Source organism: Oxyura jamaicensis, chromosome 4, assembly GCF_011077185.1.
Source record: "Oxyura jamaicensis isolate SHBP4307 breed ruddy duck chromosome 4, BPBGC_Ojam_1.0, whole genome shotgun sequence".
Classification (NCBI taxonomy): domain Eukaryota; kingdom Metazoa; phylum Chordata; class Aves; order Anseriformes; family Anatidae; genus Oxyura; species Oxyura jamaicensis.
In genome coordinates this window covers 7,539,483-7,559,963 of record NC_048896.1, presented here as the reverse complement: position 1 = coordinate 7,559,963, position 20,481 = coordinate 7,539,483, and the positions used below count along the sequence as shown (strand labels likewise).

Here is a 20,481-nt window from a genome sequence, read left to right as displayed (position 1 = left end):
ATTTAGCTGGGTCTCAGCTGTGAGCTGTTCTCTTAAACTACCTACATGAAATAATTTTACTTATTAAACATACCGACTTCACAAATATATCAGTGATCCAAAATATTTCTATGAAAGGCTAACTGTACGATAGCAAATACCAGAACTACAATCAAAATACATTAGATATATAGAATTACATTTAGACACTAAGACATCTAGTTTTGTGAAGCCCTACGTGGAAAAATAATCAAACTGCACATAGGACCCATTCCCTTTTACAAAATTTTAGCAAAAATCATTTGATTTTACAAGTATTTTCAATTGCTCATTAAAAAAAATAGAAAAACAAACCACAAAACAAAAAATAAAGCAACCCCACACTTTTTGCAAAGTAGGAAACAATGAAAGGGTTCAATTTTTCCATTTTTGAAAAAAGCTGACTACTAAGTTAATTTATTTTCAAATACAATCCTCTAAGAATTTCTCTTCTCCTCCCCCCATACTGTATCTAGTCATCTTTAAAAACCCAAATGCACATAACCTCTCCCTCAAAATTCCCTCAGGATGCCACAACTAAAGCTGCAGTTTAATTAGCTGGAAGGGATAGTTAAAAACGCAGAGGACTGCTTTCCACTTAGGGATCACATTTGTTGCATAGCTGGCCAAGATCCAGGAAAAGATCTACATGGAGATGGTTTTCCTTAGTTTTAGAGAAACAAGAACTCCAGTTTAAAAGATTAGTAGTGAGTGTAAAACACAAGAAAAAGAAAATTTTAGAAATCAATACCACCAGTTCCAACTTCATCTGTGGTCTGTTGCTCTGTGGAAGAAGAAGGTTCTTAAGTTACAAGGTCAAATAATAAACAATGTAAGTCAAGCAAAAAAAAATTATTTCTATCATAAGCACTTTCAAATATGTTTTAAACAAACACCTAAAAATTAACATTCAAGCTAGCAGAAAAAGACACTACTAAAACAAAAGTCGAAACACACACAGTACAATTCCAGCAATGCAGAAGATAGGCTGAATTGAAGAGTTTTTGGCTTTACTTTATTCCTGGACAATAACTAATTTAAAGTTATCTATTGGCAGGGGCCTTTCAGCTGGGCAGTACATGGAAAAATCTCTCCCAGTGCACCCTTTCAGGACAAGTACAGACAGGAATTTTTCCCTTCAAACCTACCTGTGGATCCTGTTACAAGATCCAACATAGGAAAGGATGCCCAGGTCTCTATGAATAGTACTACACCTGCCAGTGTTCACACTTAATATTAGCCATGCTAGAAAAGGTGTTACTTACCTGTTTTGCTCTCTGAATCTGGCGTTACAGACCCTCCCCAGGACCATCTCTTTTGTCGTGTTTCCAGTCGCTGACTCCGTTCCAAGGTACGATGCACAGCTGCTTCATATCGCTCCTATTATTGAACAACACCACTATGAAGGTATCTTTAGCATAGCTGTGCTTTATAGTTAAAATACAGATTTTTTTTTTTCAGCAAGATTTAAAATGTTTTATTTTGTTGCAAAAACTATCACACAAAAATGTTAATGACTATTAATAGTTTCAAAATTGTAAACATGATTAGATTGAGTGACAGCACAGGTAATCTATTTTACTCTTTACTTAAAATAACGAGCAGATTTCCTATTCAGTAAACAGTACTACTTATTTTCTAAATAGGGATGAAGCCCAAACTGAGCAAAAATAATTGCTTATTCTTTAACTATTTATATTCTCAAGTTATTTCTAAGAGGTGCTTGAAATTCTCCATTATAAAATATCAAGTGTAAGTATAAGGTTGTTTGTATTGTCAGAGAACTATATGAACACTGATTCAAGCATTGACAGATACTGAATCAGTAGATACACAATGAAACCCGATATAGCAAGATATGAAAGCAAAACATCTGCAAAAAAGATTAATCAGCTTTAGACTAGAGTGATCGCTGCCGACAGGATGAGGAGTACTGAACAAAGCTTTCTTCTGTATCCAGGACTAAGAACTGCTAATGTGGGAACTTCAGCTATTGTGCACAAAGTCAAAATGTAATCATGTTAGACCATTTCTTCTCCATAATCAGCCAGGTTTCCATCCATATATCAACAACAGATTTCTTTTCTGGAACGGTCATATCCCAAGCGATCTCTTGAAGCAGTATTTACTGCTGATACATCACAGTAAGATGCCAAGGGGCTTATTATCCAAATGTTCCTCCCTCTTGAGGATGTAAGACTTTCACCTTCTTTCAACACCGTTTCACAATACAAACTAACACAGTCACAGTGTAAAACAGACAAAGTAAACTTGGAAGGAAAGAGGGAAGGAAGGAAGGAAAGCAGCATTCCATATACTGACAAAAGATAAAATGAAATGTGATTATTATTTTTTTTAAAACATAAAGCTTAGTTGTTGCCCCCCACCTCTTGTTAAACAAAGCTGAATTAGAATTTACCTAACATGCCTAACCATCTAGTCTTTATGTAATCTGTAGATGAGAAGGTATTTGCAGTGTGGTAATACTTGAAAGTCATAGTTAAAGACTTTGCTTTATAAACAACAGAAAATCAGTTATCAACTCAAGATATCAACATAATCAGTTGCGCAGCTGTACAGAGTAATTGAGTAATTGCTATAAGACAGGTATCTCAACGGTAGCCATTGCTAATTGTCTTCAAGACTGGCTTAGACAGAGAACCACTGACTTTTCCACATTGCTCACTATTGTGTTTCTTCCTCTGCATTATCGAAGGAAGGCGATTAGCTAAGTGAGACTTGGCTAAAGAACCCTACAAGCACATGTATTCTTGATGCACTTCTATCTGCTAAATTACCAGAGAAGATGATATCTTGCTGGCAAATAATGCCTTAAGATAGCTTCTTTAGAAGCATTTTTTTTTTCAGGTGTGAGAGTCCAAAAGAAGAGATCTGTTTTCCTTTTACGGTTGAAAGCAAGGTTTACAGGTCAAGTGCACACTATTTTCTTACCTCCCTGATTCTTCACATATCTCTCTCTATGTACAAGATCGTCTTCCTCCAGGGACCAATTAAAAGACAAGGTTAACATCAATCAAAAACTCATTGCCTAGTCCCTTCACCACTCACCACAGTGGCTACTTAAAACATACCTATCATCCTCTAAATTTCATGAATAAACATAGTATAGGCTTAGGGGCAGCACTTCTTGAAGCTTAAGGGATGTTTTATGCTTATAGTAGTTGCCTGAAGAAATACTACCACACTGGACTCCAGTCAAGGCCCACCCCGAACATTTCTGCTTATTCTTCAGCAATGTAAATTATTCCATGAAGTTCAAACGGAATATCCATTTGAACACACCCAGAAGCTGATTACAGATAACAAAACACCAGTGTAGAATACTGCCAGTCAAAAAAACAAACAAACAAACAAACAAACAAAAAGACCTATTCCTAGAACAGGATGACAATAGCTGGACTCCAAGGGGACATCCAGCCAGGCTTACATCCTCTTCATCAATGACCACAGCAATTTCTTACAGCTAGCTTATGAAAGCATGTATGCGTGTTATGCTTTTACTGCTGACACACCGCTTCTGGAAATCAACCCTTCCACAACTTGCAACACATTTAACATGCATCAGCACACCAACTCGTCAAAGGGGATGGTGCATAGTAATGTATTTATTTCTGTTCTCAGCTTCTATGAAGCTGGCAACATGCTCCAAAAGTTAAATACTGCTCTGCTGGCCCATGTGCAATCAAAACATAGGCAAAGGGATAGTCAATTAAGAGCAGCTGATACAAAGTGCAAAGCAGTAAATGATAAGTACACAGGTAACATAAATTGCACAACATATAGTAACAAATTATAATTTAGGAGAACTCAAAGAATGTGAGACTCTTTGGCCACAGCTGAGCTCCCAGAAAGCAAGACACAGAGCTGAAAAATGTTTAAAACTTGTCACCCATGCTAATTTACAAATGAGATCTATTAAGTGCACCAAAAAGAAGCAACACATTTAGGAATATAGAGTGTTTTGTGTTGTTGTTGTTTTTTGTTTAGTTTTTTTGAATGTGAAAAATAATCACTGGCCAGTCAGCAAACACAGCTCCCGAAGTCCAGAGTTCCTCAGGTATAGTTAAAACTAGGCCAGGGATGGGGATGGAGGACATGTGCTCTCTGCACAGATGTATAACGTTCCAACACACACAGCATTCCCATGACTTTCTATTTTTCATCATTCAGAGCATGGTAAGAACATAATGTAGGAGATCCTATAAAACTACGGAACTTCAAGACACAGTACCTTTTCCTCTTCTATTTTCTGTTTTCTTTTTTCCTCTACTGCTGCCCTCCGTTGTTCCTCTTTCTGCTTTTGTTCTTTTAGCTTTCTCTGCCTTTCTTCTAACTGTTTTTCATACTGAAGTTTTGCTTTTCTCTCCTTTTCAAGGATTTGTGTCTCTTTGGCAGCTGTAAATTTTTAAGAAAAAATTAAAATCAAACTTAACTATTCATTGATATTACAACACGGATTACAGGCAAGAGACTACCAGGCAATATTAACACCCCTTCAAACTAAAACACATAGCAAGATTAGCTAGCAGTGCTGGATGACACTTCACATGATGACAGAGATGTCTAATTCTGTCCCCAGGATGGCAATGAATTTGAACCTTTTCTGCCATTACACTTCGCTGTCTAGACAGGACTGCCAGGATATGTATATACACGCTTACCTTAATATCATAATAGTGAAGTCTTAATAAGTAAGTTGAGTATCAAAGGGTGGAATTTTCTATGTTGCAATTCTCAGTTTTTTAGAATTAAAGATATATGGAAAAGATGTAAAGCATTGGGCAACAACACAGGAAAACGCTGCAGTTACTGCGTGAGTTCAAAATAGTTACATCACTGTTCTGCACAGCCTCCACCTAGATACATCTGTGCAGAGTTTAACAAGAAGCTTCATCTCCTCTGACAAAAAGCTAGTGGCTGAATACACAGTAGAGGTAGTTTTTGTGGCTAGACAGTTGAAATGAGCTTAGAGACCAGATAATTATATTAACAACGCATTGGCATTATCTATGTACAAGGCCCCCAAAATACTTCTGAATTTATGTACATCCCAGTCCTGTTCTCTCTTCACATTAGGATAAGACAATCATTCCTGTTCTGTGTGTCTTTGATGACACATTAAGCAACACAGACATGCAAGCCAGAGTAAGACACTGCTCCTCACCAGCAGCAAGACTGAGAACAAGGACTGTAGGGCATACTGTGACCCTTTCATCTCCTGCTTCACATATAAAAACTGAGATTCACATCACAAACAGCATAAAGCTGTGCAAGAGTTTTATATTCTTCTCTAAGTCGCAGTTTCTTAGCTAAAATAAAGCATATACTGCTGACACTTAAATGCAGGAGTCTTTTCAGCATGCTAGGAAACAAGAGAAGCAGTGTTCAAGGCAATCAAGCCATTCAACTAGCTAAGTCCTTTTCAGTTTTCTCTGAATCAGTGTTTCTCAAACCTCAGTCTTCAGGGCTACAGGAAGAAGATAAGATAAAGGTTATCATTTCAGAAATGTTTTTGCTGAGGCTTCCAACAAGTAGTTGGCTATATATGCCTGGTGGTCCCTTGGAACTGGAAGGACAGAAGCAATATACAGTTTCAAGAAGCCAAAAATCTCTGTAATATTTTCCTCTCAACTCTATTTTTTCTCCAGGCTCAGGTCACTGAAGCAAGACCAAGGGCAGACCTGGTTGGTGGTTTCCAGCAAGCTGAAAAAAGTGACTGAACAAGGAGTAAAAGTTATTCTCATATCACAAAGATTTTCAGAAATTATATTTCAAATGGAACAAGAAAATACCATGTTGCTTTTCCCGCTCTTCTCTACGCTCCCTGGCTAGTCTTTGCCTTTCTTCTGTTCTTAGAGTGGAACCATCTATCACTGTCAAAAGAAAAATTGAAGACATGTAATTGTCAGTTATTTTGAACATTTAAATCTAAGTAAAGTATTTGTAGAGTCTTTCCTACTGACAGGATTATGGAACATACTGAGAGATGCATACCACCAAAGCACTGCACGTTTTATATAGAGGTTAGAGATCTCAACTGGAAAACTAATAAGAGGCAGAATACCCTCCCCTTCCCCCTTTCCACTCCCTCACTACAGCCGATCCTTTTTTAATGGGTGCAGCTGAAAGTATGCACAAGATTAAAAGGCCCACTGTGTACAGTCAAAAGAAAGCCTGAGCAAACATCAGACGTACGAATGTACACTTATTCCAAATTCAACTCTGATCCTTACTCCTGCACATATTAATTTCTGTGATCAAGAAATACAGGAATCTAGGAAAACTCCATCTGGGAACACACAGTTTGTGCATCTTGACAAATTCAAAGTGCTGCAGGATAGCCACTTTGCAGGTTAAGCAGAACCAAGACTGCCTGAGTCTTTGTAGGTATAAAAACTTGAATTTCAGCCAGAAGCGAACTGGTATGCAAACCAGAACATGAAGAATGCATTTATCTTCATTGTTATGTCCTGCTGAAATGATAGGCAACTTCAGCAGCTGAGCTCTGAGAGCACCAAGAACAAAAAACCTGTCATCAGAACTAGACCTTCAGTGAATCTGTGAACCATCTAAACAAGCACTTCATGCTCTAATCTCTGCTAAGGAAAGAGCATCAAACTTCTTTTTAAAATACTTCCTTGTAAACCCAATACTTCAAAGAACAATGACCAATAATCATACCTGGTTTAGTTGCTGTCTTTATGTTTATTGAGGTCTGGACTGCAATAGGGCTAACACCACTTTGGCTTCTTCTTTCTTCTGCTATGGCTTGGGCTGCAGCAACTGTGAGAAAAAATCATTCCATATTAAGAAAATTACAAAATCTACAACCCTAACTAATGAAATAAATACATAAAAGTATCAAGTTCTATTTGAGGCTGTAGATTCTTTAATTTAATAACTAACTTGGGTCTGCTCATTTTTTAAGAAACAACTTTTCAGATGAGATTCCAGAGGTGACAGCTTTTATTTGTAAAAGCAACAGAGACAAAAGCTTATGTTTTACAATGCATAGGAAAGGACTACATAATTTCAAAAAAATCAAACTTATTTAATAGTGAACTATTATAAGAGAAACAATATTTAGTAAAGTTATGAGTCTGACTTAAACACTTAATAAAAACTCTTTGCTACTGCACTCATATTTACAGGCTTAAACAAACATAATAGACTGTTAGCAGTGATAGAACAATATTTTGATGAGACCCAAGCAGGAAAAAGTTTCTGAGCATCTTTCATTATTTCATGACATGAAACAGAAAGTGGATTAGCTGTATAAAGTAAGCCATTAGGAATGCTTACATTGTACTTCTGAAACTGGATCTTCAAAAATAAATTTTAATTATAAATTAGATTCCAAAATAGTAATTTGAGCAATTGTGGAGAGACCAATTCACCTTCTTTGAATTCTACCAAGGTGAATACAGAGAACTGCGGGGCTATGGCTCCCAGTTAATCATACAGAAATCGAATGCTGGCCATATTAATTTCACTAAATTACAAAAGCCATTAAGTCAGAGAGACTATTACTGTATCACTTTTCACAAATCTGCTTTATTTTGGTATCCCTTTTCACTTTAATTAGTGATGTTTAGGGTCTGAAGGTGAAGCGTTGCACAGAGAGCAGGCAGGGCAGGCTGTGGGACAGACAGCTCTATCCCACTTCCCTGCCCAGCTTTGAATGGGACAGTGTCTTTACACCAGTGATGCATTTTCATCAGCATCAAGTCACCTTGGCTGATAGATACAGGGAGATCAATTGGGGTCTTTCAGAAAAGCTTAACTTTGGAAAAAGCAAGAGGAAGCACCAGGCAGCACCGAACGGTTAGATTTGCAATCAACTAAACATAAAAAAGTAGAAGTTATGCCTGTTTTAAACAGAAAGGATAATCCACAAAGTAGTTATGACTTAAAACATAAGACAGAGGATGAGTAGCAGAAATTGGTGTTATATTTTAAAAAAGAAAAAAAAAAGCTTTGTCAATGATCTCAGGCTTTCCTATAATAGAGGAGTGCAAACTGCAAAGGAGGAAGGAAGAGCCTCTCTCCTCTTCATGTATTGCCATGACAACTAGCTCTGTCATGGTAATAATCCTCCCTAAGGCTGTGCCCAAGAACAATCACCTCAAAGTGTTTAATCCCATGTGATGTCAGTGATAAATGCTGATTACAATACTTATTCAGCAACTCTAAATTGTCACCCGCAGCTGTTGCCATGTCTTGAATTAATTTTTCATTGCAGCCCCAAACCAAAGTCTTCCTCAATTCTACCCAGTGCATCTTTGAGGCTCTTTTCAAACAAATGAGAGACCTGATATAACGCGACATGGTAAGATTACCAATTTGAAAAGAGAAGAGCTAAAACAGGGCACACTGTAATTTCACCACATAGACAAAAAGTCAGTCAAAAAGCTGATTTTGTGAGTATTGCATGTCACATGGACATGAATCTTGCTCAGGTCACCAGCCAGAAAACAGGAGAGTTGTATCCGCTGCACACAACAAGACGTGAAAACATTCTGCGAAGGAACAGCCTACTGCAGGTTTTTCTGAGCACAAAAACGTACAGCCAGGACATTTACGCCCAGCGATACTCCTGTAGGCCACAAAGACTGAAAAAAGATGAGCATCTTCAAATACAATTTTAAATTAAGAGAAATACAGAAACCCAATTGCATTTTTTCTTCAGTCTCCATCGAAAGAGGTACACAGGTGGACTGAGCCAATTCAGCCCAGCCCAGCTGGGAACTGAGCACAACAGAATAAATTCACCTGACTTGGACACAGGTTCTGGTCAAAACCAACACTGGAATTTTGCCTGTACTCCCAGAAACTTTAAACATCCAAATTTCTGTAAAAAAGTTATAGGGAGAAACAAGCTGTAATGTAAAAAGGTACCAAATTAATCTTACTTTACCTGCAGAAGTTATTTTACTATTAGAAATCTTGATGAACAAACTGGTTATTATGGATTTATGGGATTATGTATTTATTCATTAAAAAAAGCACACAAACACTTAAATAATGTTTATGATTAGAAAGCACCATTTAAAAATGTGTCCTATCTACAAGGCAATTAGTTCATTTTAAAAATATAACTAAGGTTGCAGAAAATATTTGAGATTCTACAGAAGAACATAAAAGTGGGTTACAAAACCAGTACAACTTGCAAAGGGCACAGAGAAGGAAAAGGTCGAGAAACACTTAGCCAAAGGATTTTGTAATTCTGATCACTGATTCAACGATCTGTAATTTTAATAGGAACAACGTGCTTACAAATTTGAAAGCGGCAGATTCAGAGGCACTAGGAGCGCACCTTCGTGTCACACCAAAACAACCCATTTAACTAACAAAAATAGAATTAAAAACGAACTGCAGACTTAAGCACAAGATTATTAAAAGGGAAACAGCTATCACATTAGATGTATCCTCAAAACGTGTGAGCTCAACTTCATCAAATCTCACATTAGCAGAAAGGTTTAATGGACCTTGTCAATTTTATGGTAAATTTACAACAAAATCTGTAATTTTCAGCATCAACATTCTACTGTATGGGGAGATTAACTACACATTGTTGTACTGTGCAAGTTTTAAAAAACACAGATCTTGTTTTTCTTCAATATGGTAAAAGATTTTTTTTTAAATTAGATTTAAATATTCTTTGGCATAAGATGTCTGTGATTTTTAGAATACTTTTCCATAATGAATGCAGCGATCTGCTATGAAGCAAAGCTTAAATGAAATGAATTTCCCACAAAACCTATCTATTTTTGTAAAATAAGCCTAGTATTTCTGTAATTAATCAGGAAACCCCAGAACAGGAAACCAGTTAACAACCACTTCACTACAGCCTGTATCATGTGCTGTATTACTGGGAGATGCCTTCACGGACACAGTCAGCAAACTTCCTGGAGAAGAAAAATTCTCTTAGAGGCAAACTAAATCTCACTTCTATTCTGAGCTTCCCTCCCACAGCAGTCACTAAGGGCTTTCACAACAATTGTTTGTTATCAGCATGATGTGTGCTTATTTTACAGTAGTCTAAATACTTCAACTAAAATTAATAAAGGCACAAGACATCCACGTGGCCAGTACCAACATCTGCATTTGTGCATAATAAAATAGGGCTATTTGGAACAGAAAATGGTTAAGTAACTTGGGCAGCAGTTTTCCTTCTGCCGTGTCACTACCATCTAACATTACGCATCTTGCCCAGCACATCTTGGACTGGACAAACCAACCCAACCCAACTGGAGCACCAAGAGCTGCCACGGGCTGGACAAGGCGGGCTCGTCTCTCTGTTAACCCCCAGGCCACAACCCAGCTAACAGCGTGGGTCTTGTGGCACCTCCCTCGCACCAAGCATGACAACACTTCCCTTTCTGATTAGGTTTCCAATATGCCCTTAAGAGCCCGCTGCTATAAATAAAACTTGATTTCTATTTCTATCCTTGCGCTGAGTTAATGCTCTTGGCCACTGCCAAGACTGTCAAAGGACCCACACAGTTGCTGTTCTTAGCAAGCCTCATTAGGACCTGAACCAGCTCCGTCCCTTTACCTAGCAAGGTTGAGGGCTTCCATCGCATCGTCTTTCACGATGTCTTTGACCCGACCAGATGCTGCCCCACTCTCTCTTCCTCTCCTGTGCCAAACCAGAAGGGAGAGCAGAATATGCTGACTTTCACAGTCATCCTTCTAGTTCTTATGATTTAATGACTCATTATGTAAAACAAACAAACAAAAAAAAAAACAGGGTAAGCCTTTGAAACAAAAGTTAGGAGATCTCTTCAATGTTAAGCATCATTATCAATCCACACGTTTTCACAAATGTTTAAATCAGGTACCAAGAACCCAACAAGCAACACATAAAACAGAACAAATTTGAACTTCCCACTAAACATCTCTGATTTAATAGCAGAGTGTGTCAAATTTGCAAGATGTCGTTTTTGAATTGCATTAATTCTTTTCTCAACCAGTAACTCGTTGCCTAGCTGCTGGTAACCCCTTTCGGTAACACTCCTCAGATCCTATTTCTTTCAACCTTTTTTCCAAAGCAGGAAGAAGTTAGGATTCAAGGCTTAGATTTCCATGTATTTTCCTTTAAGCTGATTTCCACCTATTAATTACCACAGGTTAAGATAAACAGATGGAAGATCATACATTAGACAGTTCAAAAAACTGCATACTGTCTTTACAGCATTACTCCTTGGCAGCAGGACGCACCACACCCTCTCATAAACTGGTGGACAACAAGGTTTGTAATGATGAACAGAACAGCCCCCTCCCTACACGCTCCCCTTTTCCCTGCTTGCCCCCTTCTCTCTGTTTTCCCTGGTGCTCCTCACATCCCACCTTCAGGCTGCAGGGGCCGATGGGCTCCACCAGCAGCACGCGTGCCGCCCAGCAGGCACCTTCTGATGGACCAGCTGGGAAGCAGATGGTTCTCCTGTTTTGTCTGGGCAGTCACCAGATGGGAAGCATGCAGATCTTCCAAAAACAGTGCACGCCGTCTCTCAGCTTCAGCAGGCCAGAAGAGCTTCCTGTCGTCTTACCCTTATTCTAGTTTCTATTTGCAGCCTTTCATTTTAGACGTATTCCTTACATGGGATATTTATTTTATTACCTTTATGTGCTTTCCTGCCCCCAGCATTTGTCCTGCGGTGTTTAAGTCTATTTCTGCACCTAATTCTCTACTACAGTCTGGTTTTCTTCCCAATGCTCAAGGCAGCTTAGGATGATTTCTTCAGCTCATCAGAAGTACTGCTCCCACTGGAAAACTGCTTGACACAAGCATTTGTAGTATACAAATCAGCAGCTCTACAAATAAATACTTGAGATATATTTGCAAGAAACTTTCAATTTTTGCAAGAAAGTTTTCAATTATCTTTAAAATATCCATACTCAGATTAAGAACTGGAAACACCAAAAAAAAATCCACATAATTAAAAAAAAAAAAAAAAGCTACTTCTTACTAGGAAAACTACAAAGATATGGCTGAAGCAATCTCAAAAAGATGTTACATGCTCCTTCAGCCTAGGGCATGCTCAGCAAGGCACCAGGAAGATTGTTAGTTAATTTGTGGGTTGATCTCTGTACGCATTTCCCTAAGGGGAACACAATCTAAACCAAACTTGAATGTAGTAAGAGCACAGGCCAAAGAATCAAAATTCGTTCTTAAGTGAATCGGTAGCCATCTACAAAAACTTTCTATAGCCAGAGAAGCTATCCCATTGTCCAAAAGCAGAATCAGCTGAGTACCATGCTTGGTCCAAAAGCTAGCGATACATACTGTGAACCAACCTGCTATGGAGAGTCTTAGTAATTCCTACTCTCTCTCATATTCTGTTACTTTAACCTTGCTCACACCACTCAGACCAGAGTTATGCTTCTCTCTACTAAATGGGGAAAGCAACTTCCTGCACAAGGCTTAAGGAGGAAGAAGAAATGTCACCAACTCTTCAAGAAGCCATTACAGGCTTCTTGAAGAAGTAGGTAGGAAGCACTGCCTGTACCACGTACACAGAGGACTTCTACAGGGCTGACTAGCTACATTCATCCCCCTTTTCTGGAAAAGAGGCTGGGCTTCACATCTTGGGGTTCTTTACTAGTCAGGTATGTTATTACTCACCACTTGAAACAAATGAAACTGAGTCATGGCAGATACTCTATTCTCAATTACTCAGTGGCTTTCTGCACCCTTCATTTTCTCCTTTGCCACTCTTCTTCCCCACAGTTCTCCCTCACCTTCCCAAAGTAAAGTGAAAAGGCTTTGTGTTCAGCATGATTTCACCTTTTTTCCTTTTTTTTTTTTTTTCCTTTTAAATAAGAAAGTACTCTTTCACCAATCTCTTTTGACATGATTTGTACAAAACGGCATGCCGAAGAGGATGCTTCCCCAACCCACATATTCCCAACACTCTGCAAAGGTTTAATGCAACTCAGATCACTTCTCTGCTCTATGTGGTATTAGTTATTAATCTCTTTATTGCATTGTGCTTACCAAGCTCATTTGCACAATGACCTCTCTTTAGAGCTGACACTTCCTACAGAAGGCATATACAAAGCTTACAGTCCCAGCTGTACTCCTTAGCAAATGGCCATGCACTGCTATTGTTTCCTTGCTGTCTAGAAGCAGAGTCTTACTTGGACACAGGTACAGGGAGGCCACAGATTTGGAAAGTTTGGAATGCTCATTATGTTTCTCAGTGAAAGAGCAAGGCACTAAAATGCCTCAATAAAATTCTCCAACAGAACACATTATAGTTGCATTTTAGATGTAAAGAGAATATTTCTGCACCAAGTTTCTGTGGGTTGGCAGCCACAAACTCCTGCTGCCAACTGCAAAACAAAAATTGCTTTCATCCACCCTGAGTGATTTCTTTTAAAGAGCTATTAAACAATGACTTTAAAGCTGATGAAATAAACTATGACTGAAAATCTCTTGTGGACATCCACAAGTGTAGCAGAAATCAGTATTTACCTATTACTGCATTGTGGAAATTTCAATATCCTAATATCCTGATACACTGTCCTAAAATGAAAGTAATTTAGATAAGAAATATACCCTTACATCATTTTATGTGGATTCACTATGAACTTTAAGTGTTACATGACATAGGCTGTATGTTTATATACAGGTGTACGCAAACATGACAGAATCAGACAGGTTTAACAGCTACAGAAGGAATAAAAATGTAAAATGGTGACGTTTTATACATGGTGCAGAAGATTATCTGTACTTGTTCTTTGGTACAGATCATTTTATTTCTTCACTAATACTTTGCAATACCTCAGACTCCTGAAATAAATTCAAGAATTATTTTTCATGTGTTTTGTCCCTCATGCTGACTAGCTTAACAGCTGTCAGAGCAGTCCCACTGCGAACCTGCACAGAGCAGTTTAGTTCTGCCATGCTTCTCCATCCCAGGAGCCAGCAAAAGCAAGACAGACAGATGTCAGCCAAACCTGCTGCATTCCCCCAGCTATGGTGGTTGCCTTAAATTGACTCCTCTTCATACACCTGCACAGCCACTGTGAAAAGCAACTTCAGGACAAACTTCTGTTCTCTTTTTCTCTTTCACATCTATTTTATGATTTCATTCTTTTATATTGCACTATGATTAACACTGGAAATCAGCTAACTTCTCTTATCCCCTACTTCCCCCTTTCCTCAATAGTTTGGTTTCTTTTGCTTGCTCAAAGCATTTTCTTGTAAATGCTTTTGTCCTCTTATTTTCTGGCTGCCAACTGTTCAATTCACCCAGTCAAAACAATGACAGAACACAGCCTAGCACCACAAGTCACAACTAACTTGCGACAAATCCTGTGAAAACAATTTTGAGCTTTCTTTAGATGAAAGGATAATAGCTCCTTTACACAAAAGCAGTGAAAACTACTGCTTTTGCCTTTTACACTTGATGAATTTCTCATGGCAGCTTAAGAACCCATTCCAACACTTCTCTCTGCTTCAGAAGAAGGGAGACTATGCCGGTATTTACCTCCAAGAGACCAACCTCCACACCCATACAGCACTCAGATACAGCCATGCACCAGCTCAGTGCTATCAGATGCTGACAGGTCAACAGTGAGAACATGGTGGCACAAAATGCAAAAGTAATTAAGCTGTAAATTTTCTTAAAACTGTGTGCTTAACCTAAGCAACTAAAAGTTCTGAGGCATTCCACTACAAGCAAGGTAAGTTAAAAATGACCATTGGGTGAAAAAAAAAAACAACAAAAAAAACACCAACAAGCAGGATAAAAGGGCATGAGAGAACAATCAAGAGACTATGGTTTTGCTTAATTCATTACCTAGTGACAGAAAATCTTTCAGAGAAAACTGAATGTGAGGTGACACTTGCTGATCTGGCCTTGAGACTGCTGTCCTAGGCTATGAACGTCCAGAACTCAACTTATGTATCATTGATCACCACTGTTCCACCAAACTGTTTCTTTACAAAATTATCTGGAGAAAACTAAAAAGAGGGTAAACGCTCAATTTCATAGAACACGTTTATTCATTTATGTTCTTCTAGTATAAAGATCTCTATAGAATTTCTATACTCTTGTAGCCAACCCCCCTCTGATTTGGGAGAAGGATTTTAACACTAAAAGCGTTAAAACTCTTACTCGGAGAAGGCGATTCAAAAGCCACAGCAATATCTTTGCTCCCTCCCAAGATTCAGGTTGGTGCATTTAAACAGCAGAGGGTGTCAGTGAATTAAGAGCCAGCTAAATACTCATAAAACAGTATTTTAGAAGTTCCCTGTGAATTACAAAGACAGAAAACAGAGGAAAGGAAGAGGTATTCTGAACACTGTCAATGGTAACAATTTTTGTCAAAGGTAACTACAACTGTGGGCTCCTTCACCTGCAACGAAGTTTAAAACTGACCAGAAAATGAAATTAATTTAAAAGAAAACAGAAGTCAAGCATCTAGAGCAGCGTTCCTGAAGAGCAAATGCTTGTGTCCATTTATGTGTGCTGTGAACAACAGCCGCACTCTGTGGATTGCTGAGACATCACGCATGGCAGCTACTGGTTCTCCTTCAAATAAAAACACATCGAACAACATTTGGTTTTCTTCCAGAAATCCTACACCGCTAGCAAGTTAGTCACATCTAGAACAGTTTTAATTATTGGACAGGCATGTGCAAACGTATCAAAAGCATATCATCAATTAAGAACTACCTGGTTGTAAGCTGCATAATTAGAAGCTAAATGGTTCTAATTCATTTGTGGTTGACAGGAATTTGTTGTCCCTAGTTTGTTTTTAAAGCATCACAAGTCATCTCCTAAGTCATTTTCAGAGAAGTCATTAGAGTTGCATGCTCAGAATTTTATTTTTCAGGATATCCTTTCACAACGGGACTGTTAGTATCTTTGATTACTTAATCATGTCTACATAAAGATAGCAGAATTCAACACTTCTATAATTACGACTATCCCAGAATATTTCTTCAATTTCCTCACTTTTCTGTTTAACTGTCTTACTGCTGTTAAGAACGGAGAATCAGTAACAATATATCAGTAATTTAAATACTCCTATCCGTTTTCTTATTTTAAAAGACAAGCGTATAAAGAAAAAGCAGTCCTTAATTCCAATCATGTTGTAAGGCTGTATACAGTTAGGGACAGTAAAAACGACAGAATCTCTGGGCTTCCACCCTGACAGCTGTGATCCTTGCAAGTCGTTATTTGTTCAATACTTTGATCTCAATTGAAGCATGGAATCCAAATGTATCTTTCATAATGTTAATGCATGAAAAAGCAAGTAGGAAATGGAACACTGTGAATATGAAATTTCCCAAAATATGTTGTATATCTATATGGTTTTGAGACTTTTTTTTTTGGTTTACGTATTATAAGCATAATAAGATGAAGCACAGGAGAACCTTAAAGGCCTTCTCCAAAGCCATGAGGAGTTTGAGAACACAAGAAGCTGAACCCAGATCTACCAAATGCCACTTTAATACCCCAGTCACCAGGCCGCCTTTGCTCCACAGATGGAAAACTCATGAGCCATCTGTACAAACGCTACTAAGTAAGACAACTGAACACTGAAGATGCTTTTTACTGTTAACACCCTCCATGCTATCAGGAACTTGACAAAGGCAGATTCTTCATCTTATAGTTTCCCAGAAAAATTCTGAAGACCATCTCTAGTCACAACAACTCTGTAAATCTGAAAGGCTTTTGAAGAGCCAAATTTGAATGTTAGTTCTTCCTCTCTTCCAGCCAGAAGCTCTGATGCAGAGACCAAATCATCAGTTGTCCTATGAGGCTGCTGGGTCCCAAAGCACTTTCTCTACTCACCAGTTCTCTAATATCTCCGTAGCTGTTGCTATAAACTCATGCACTGAAGTCACATTTTATTAATGACTATTACCTGGAGACCAGATAAATCTGCACATGTTCCTCAATACTTGCTTGAGCAATTAATTTTCCCTATTAGTTATCCATTTAGACTTCTTTTACTGTAAATTCTGTATATAGGTGTTTGATAAAGAAGTTACCAGGAGCTGTGTTCCAGGCAAAACGGACAAAGGCAGACAGTCACTTAAGCAGGGCAGAACAAACATACGGATTGACTGAAGAAGTTGCTTCAGTAGACAACTGACCAAACTGGGCTTGGCCATGTAGGTAATGGGAATTATGCCTGCAGCTAGACTTGTTGAAAAGGCCAAAGAAAAAAGGCTCTTCAGTTTTGTCCCATGTTATGCAACAGGTTTCCCGAAAAGACTATGTAGGCCTTGGAAGGGAAAATTTACATACAGCATTTTTATACAAAATGCATGTTTTGAACCACCTTCACTACAGTGACTCAAAATACAAGTGGAAATCCTAGCAACTGTGTATCCAAGCTCTGGCAAAAGTAAAGACACATCCCCTGTCATTGATACTGCAAAAGACAAGTGATGAGATCTTCGTATTTTGGCGAAAATGAAGATTAAACAATAGAATAAATGCAGACTGTAACAGCTTAAAAATGTACTTTTAAAATTCTACTTGCCCATACCACTCAAAACCCCTCGCTTGCTGGGTAACCTGACAAGCAATTGACTATCCCCCATTTCTTCAGTCTTTATGAGCCTCAGCAGTGCTTACAGTATTAGAATCTGAGCAAAAATTCTTCTTTGCCCCTGATGACAACAGCCAGCATGGATCCCAAGGAGTAACAAACTGCCATTTATACGCTGCTGTTTCATAGTGTATAATCACAAATCACATGTAATGGAAGTTGCCTGTTCATGCATCACTGATTGCAACATTAAATAGCTTCTAGTTGTAGAAGGAAATTCTGCTTTTTGTCACCTTCTTAAAGGAAATAAGACTGGACAGGTGTGAAGGGCAGAAAAACATTGTAAAGGAGTTATAGAACTGATACAGCAAGCATGATTTGACCCACAGATTCTCAATTACAGCTGATACTCAAAGAAAAAGAAATACCTTTTCCTTATCTTGATACCAGCCTGAATTGCAAGAAAAAGATTCTCTTTAAACTTACCACATGGATAAGGAAGTTAGTGGGACGCTGGGATTCTACATTTTCAAGGACTAAAGTAACTAACCAGCATCGATCAGCTGAAAATCAAACCAGTATCAAAAGGCTGGAAACAGCAGAGGCAGGGAACAACGACCTGGCAGTGTCTTGTACTCAAGACCTACAAAAGGAATCTATGCAAAAGATAACTTCACAAAAGGTATATGTGTACATATGGGTACATATGTATGTATACATACATATGCATGTATATATACACATACATATGTATACACACATATACCAGAAGGAGCCATGGTTTCTCAGCAAGATGCTGCCCACTTGTATTTATTGGCCTTAAACATGAGATTCCCAACCAGAAGTTCAAAGGCAAAGGACTGAATGTACTTGTAGCATTGTATGTGTTTGTAGAGATGTTTGATCTGCAGATTAAGACAGCAAAGTACGTAATTGTCCACAGCCCAGCAGCGGCTGGGTGTTAGAATTCTGGTTAGCAGGTATTTTGGAATGGAGAAGGTCCCCACTCAGCCATCTGACCTTACAAAAGCAAAATGTTATGTCCTTCTCCCAACATCTTCAAGCCTGACAAACAGCAGCGTGGGACAGAACAAGGTTCCTCATGCTGTCTTTTTTCTAATTATTTTTTTTTTTTTTAAAAAAAAAACAGACCTTCCCCAAACAGCTGCTGTATCGCTTAGTTACTGTTCACAACTCTGCCAAACAGCAGCAAATACGGTGGCAATTATCTCACAAATTCCACTGTTAAACACCGGATTGTGAGGATGATTTCTAAACATTATTTGCTTTCTCCAGATAGTGAAGGAGAAGTTAGGAACAGAACTGTATGCTCACAGACAACAGCACTGCTTCAGTTCAGATTAGCAATGATCTCATCTTCCAACATGTAAGTGGTAGAAATCCATTCTACATAAACTGAAGTTTAGATTCTGGTTCAGTGACTTCTATTGTCTCAGGGGAAAAAAACCTCAAGGTCTATCCTTTTTTCTAGGATCTAGTGAGGGTTTCTTGTGCATATTAGAACATGGGTATAGTTAAGGAGAGAAGAAGCTGAGTTGTTCACAGAACACTTCACCTATGTTTTTTTGGGGGACTAAATCTAGGCCATGACAGCTGTCAGCAAACATGGGTGCCCTCTGCCAGAGAAAAATGTAGGATCCACAGTGTAAGAGCATCCAATGCACAAAAGAAATTCTGCAGTTCTAGCAGTGAGGGTAAGGATCAAATAGACATGGCCTGTGCAGGTGAGAGGCATTATCTTTTGGCAGGCTGTTATCTTTCTCAAGCATTAGATTGTCTTAATTTGAAAAGGGAAAAAAAATATTTCTGACACAGAACACAGTGAAGAATAAAGACTGCCAGATATGAACTGAGCATTCAGGACGTTTTGCCAGCACTCTTCTTTATATAATTACACAGATACAGTGAAAACAATTAAATGGTAGGTTGCTGCAGTAGTTTTTTTTTGTACATAGTCCCGGTTAGTTTAGATCAAATTAAATCAAAATCCATGATTCTGTGTCCTTACTTTTTTTAGTCTGGTTTAAGAAAATATTTATCTTTTACAACAGCTCACCCACAAAGCTAATGTGTGCAGCTGCGCCGTGAGATTATGCTTGGAACATACATCACGCGTACACAACACACATCTCAGAGAGTACAAATTATCAGGGGTCTTACGTACAAATAGACACATAAATGCGCTGGAGGACAAAGCAAAGAAGTGCAGAGTTTCCTTAGGTCTCTTAAGGCACCTTTTTTAAAAAAAAGGTTATTATCAAGTCTTTGATTCGGAAGCAATGCCACATCCTGTCCCCTTCCCTCTGCAGGGACCGGCGCAGTCACAGGACGCCTCGCCGGGACGAAACCTCTGCGGGGGCTGCAGGCCTGAACACCGGGGCCACCGGCAGCGCCCCGAGCAGCCTCGGCAGCCGAGGGCCCTCGGGGGACCCCCTTACTGGGGCGGTCCCGCGGCTGCCGCCCGCCACCCGCCCCAGGGGAACGGGACAAGCCGCAGCCCCGCAGCCCCAGCCGGGCAGGGGGGAGCGGGGTGCTGAGGGCTGGGCGAGGAAGGCGGGAGGAGCTCCTCTTCCTCGCCCCGCCGCCAGCCGGCCGGACACAAAGCCCCGGCGGCCCCAGGCTCCGCTCCGCCGCCGACCCAGCCCCCGCAGGGACGAAGGGGACCGGGGGGGTGGGGGGGGACCGTCGTCGTCGGCTGGCCGTGCCCTCACCCGCCCCCCGCCCGGCCGCAGCCGCCCTTCCGCTGCTGGCCGCTACTCACCCATCTGCTCCCGCAGCCCCTTCAAGGAGGAGGAGGAGGAGGAGGAAGAGCAGGAGGGGGGCGCCGCTCCACCACCGCCGCCGCCCTCCGCCATCTTCGCCGGGACGCGCGACTCCGCCGGCCGGGCAGGAGGGGGCCGC

At 39.5% G+C, this 20,481-nt stretch overlaps 1 protein-coding gene across 2 annotated transcripts in view; it reads right to left on the bottom strand.

The window, feature by feature from the left end:
* Positions 1–20,475, bottom strand: part of MAP7D3 (MAP7 domain containing 3) — a 46,018-nt gene extending 25,543 nt beyond the window's left edge. For both annotated transcript variants that reach the window (XM_035323524.1, XM_035323525.1), the window contains exons 1-6: positions 20,342–20,475; positions 6,721–6,822; positions 5,832–5,912; positions 4,271–4,434; positions 1,284–1,398; positions 770–802 (exon numbers count right to left, since the gene is read on the bottom strand). In XM_035323524.1, coding sequence (XP_035179415.1) covers positions 770–802; positions 1,284–1,398; positions 4,271–4,434; positions 5,832–5,912; positions 6,721–6,822; positions 20,342–20,435 — 589 coding nt within the window. In that variant the 5' untranslated portion in view covers positions 20,436–20,475. The remainder of the gene's footprint in view (positions 1–769; positions 803–1,283; positions 1,399–4,270; positions 4,435–5,831; positions 5,913–6,720; positions 6,823–20,341) is intronic.
* Between the last annotated feature and the right edge of the window lie 6 nt (positions 20,476–20,481).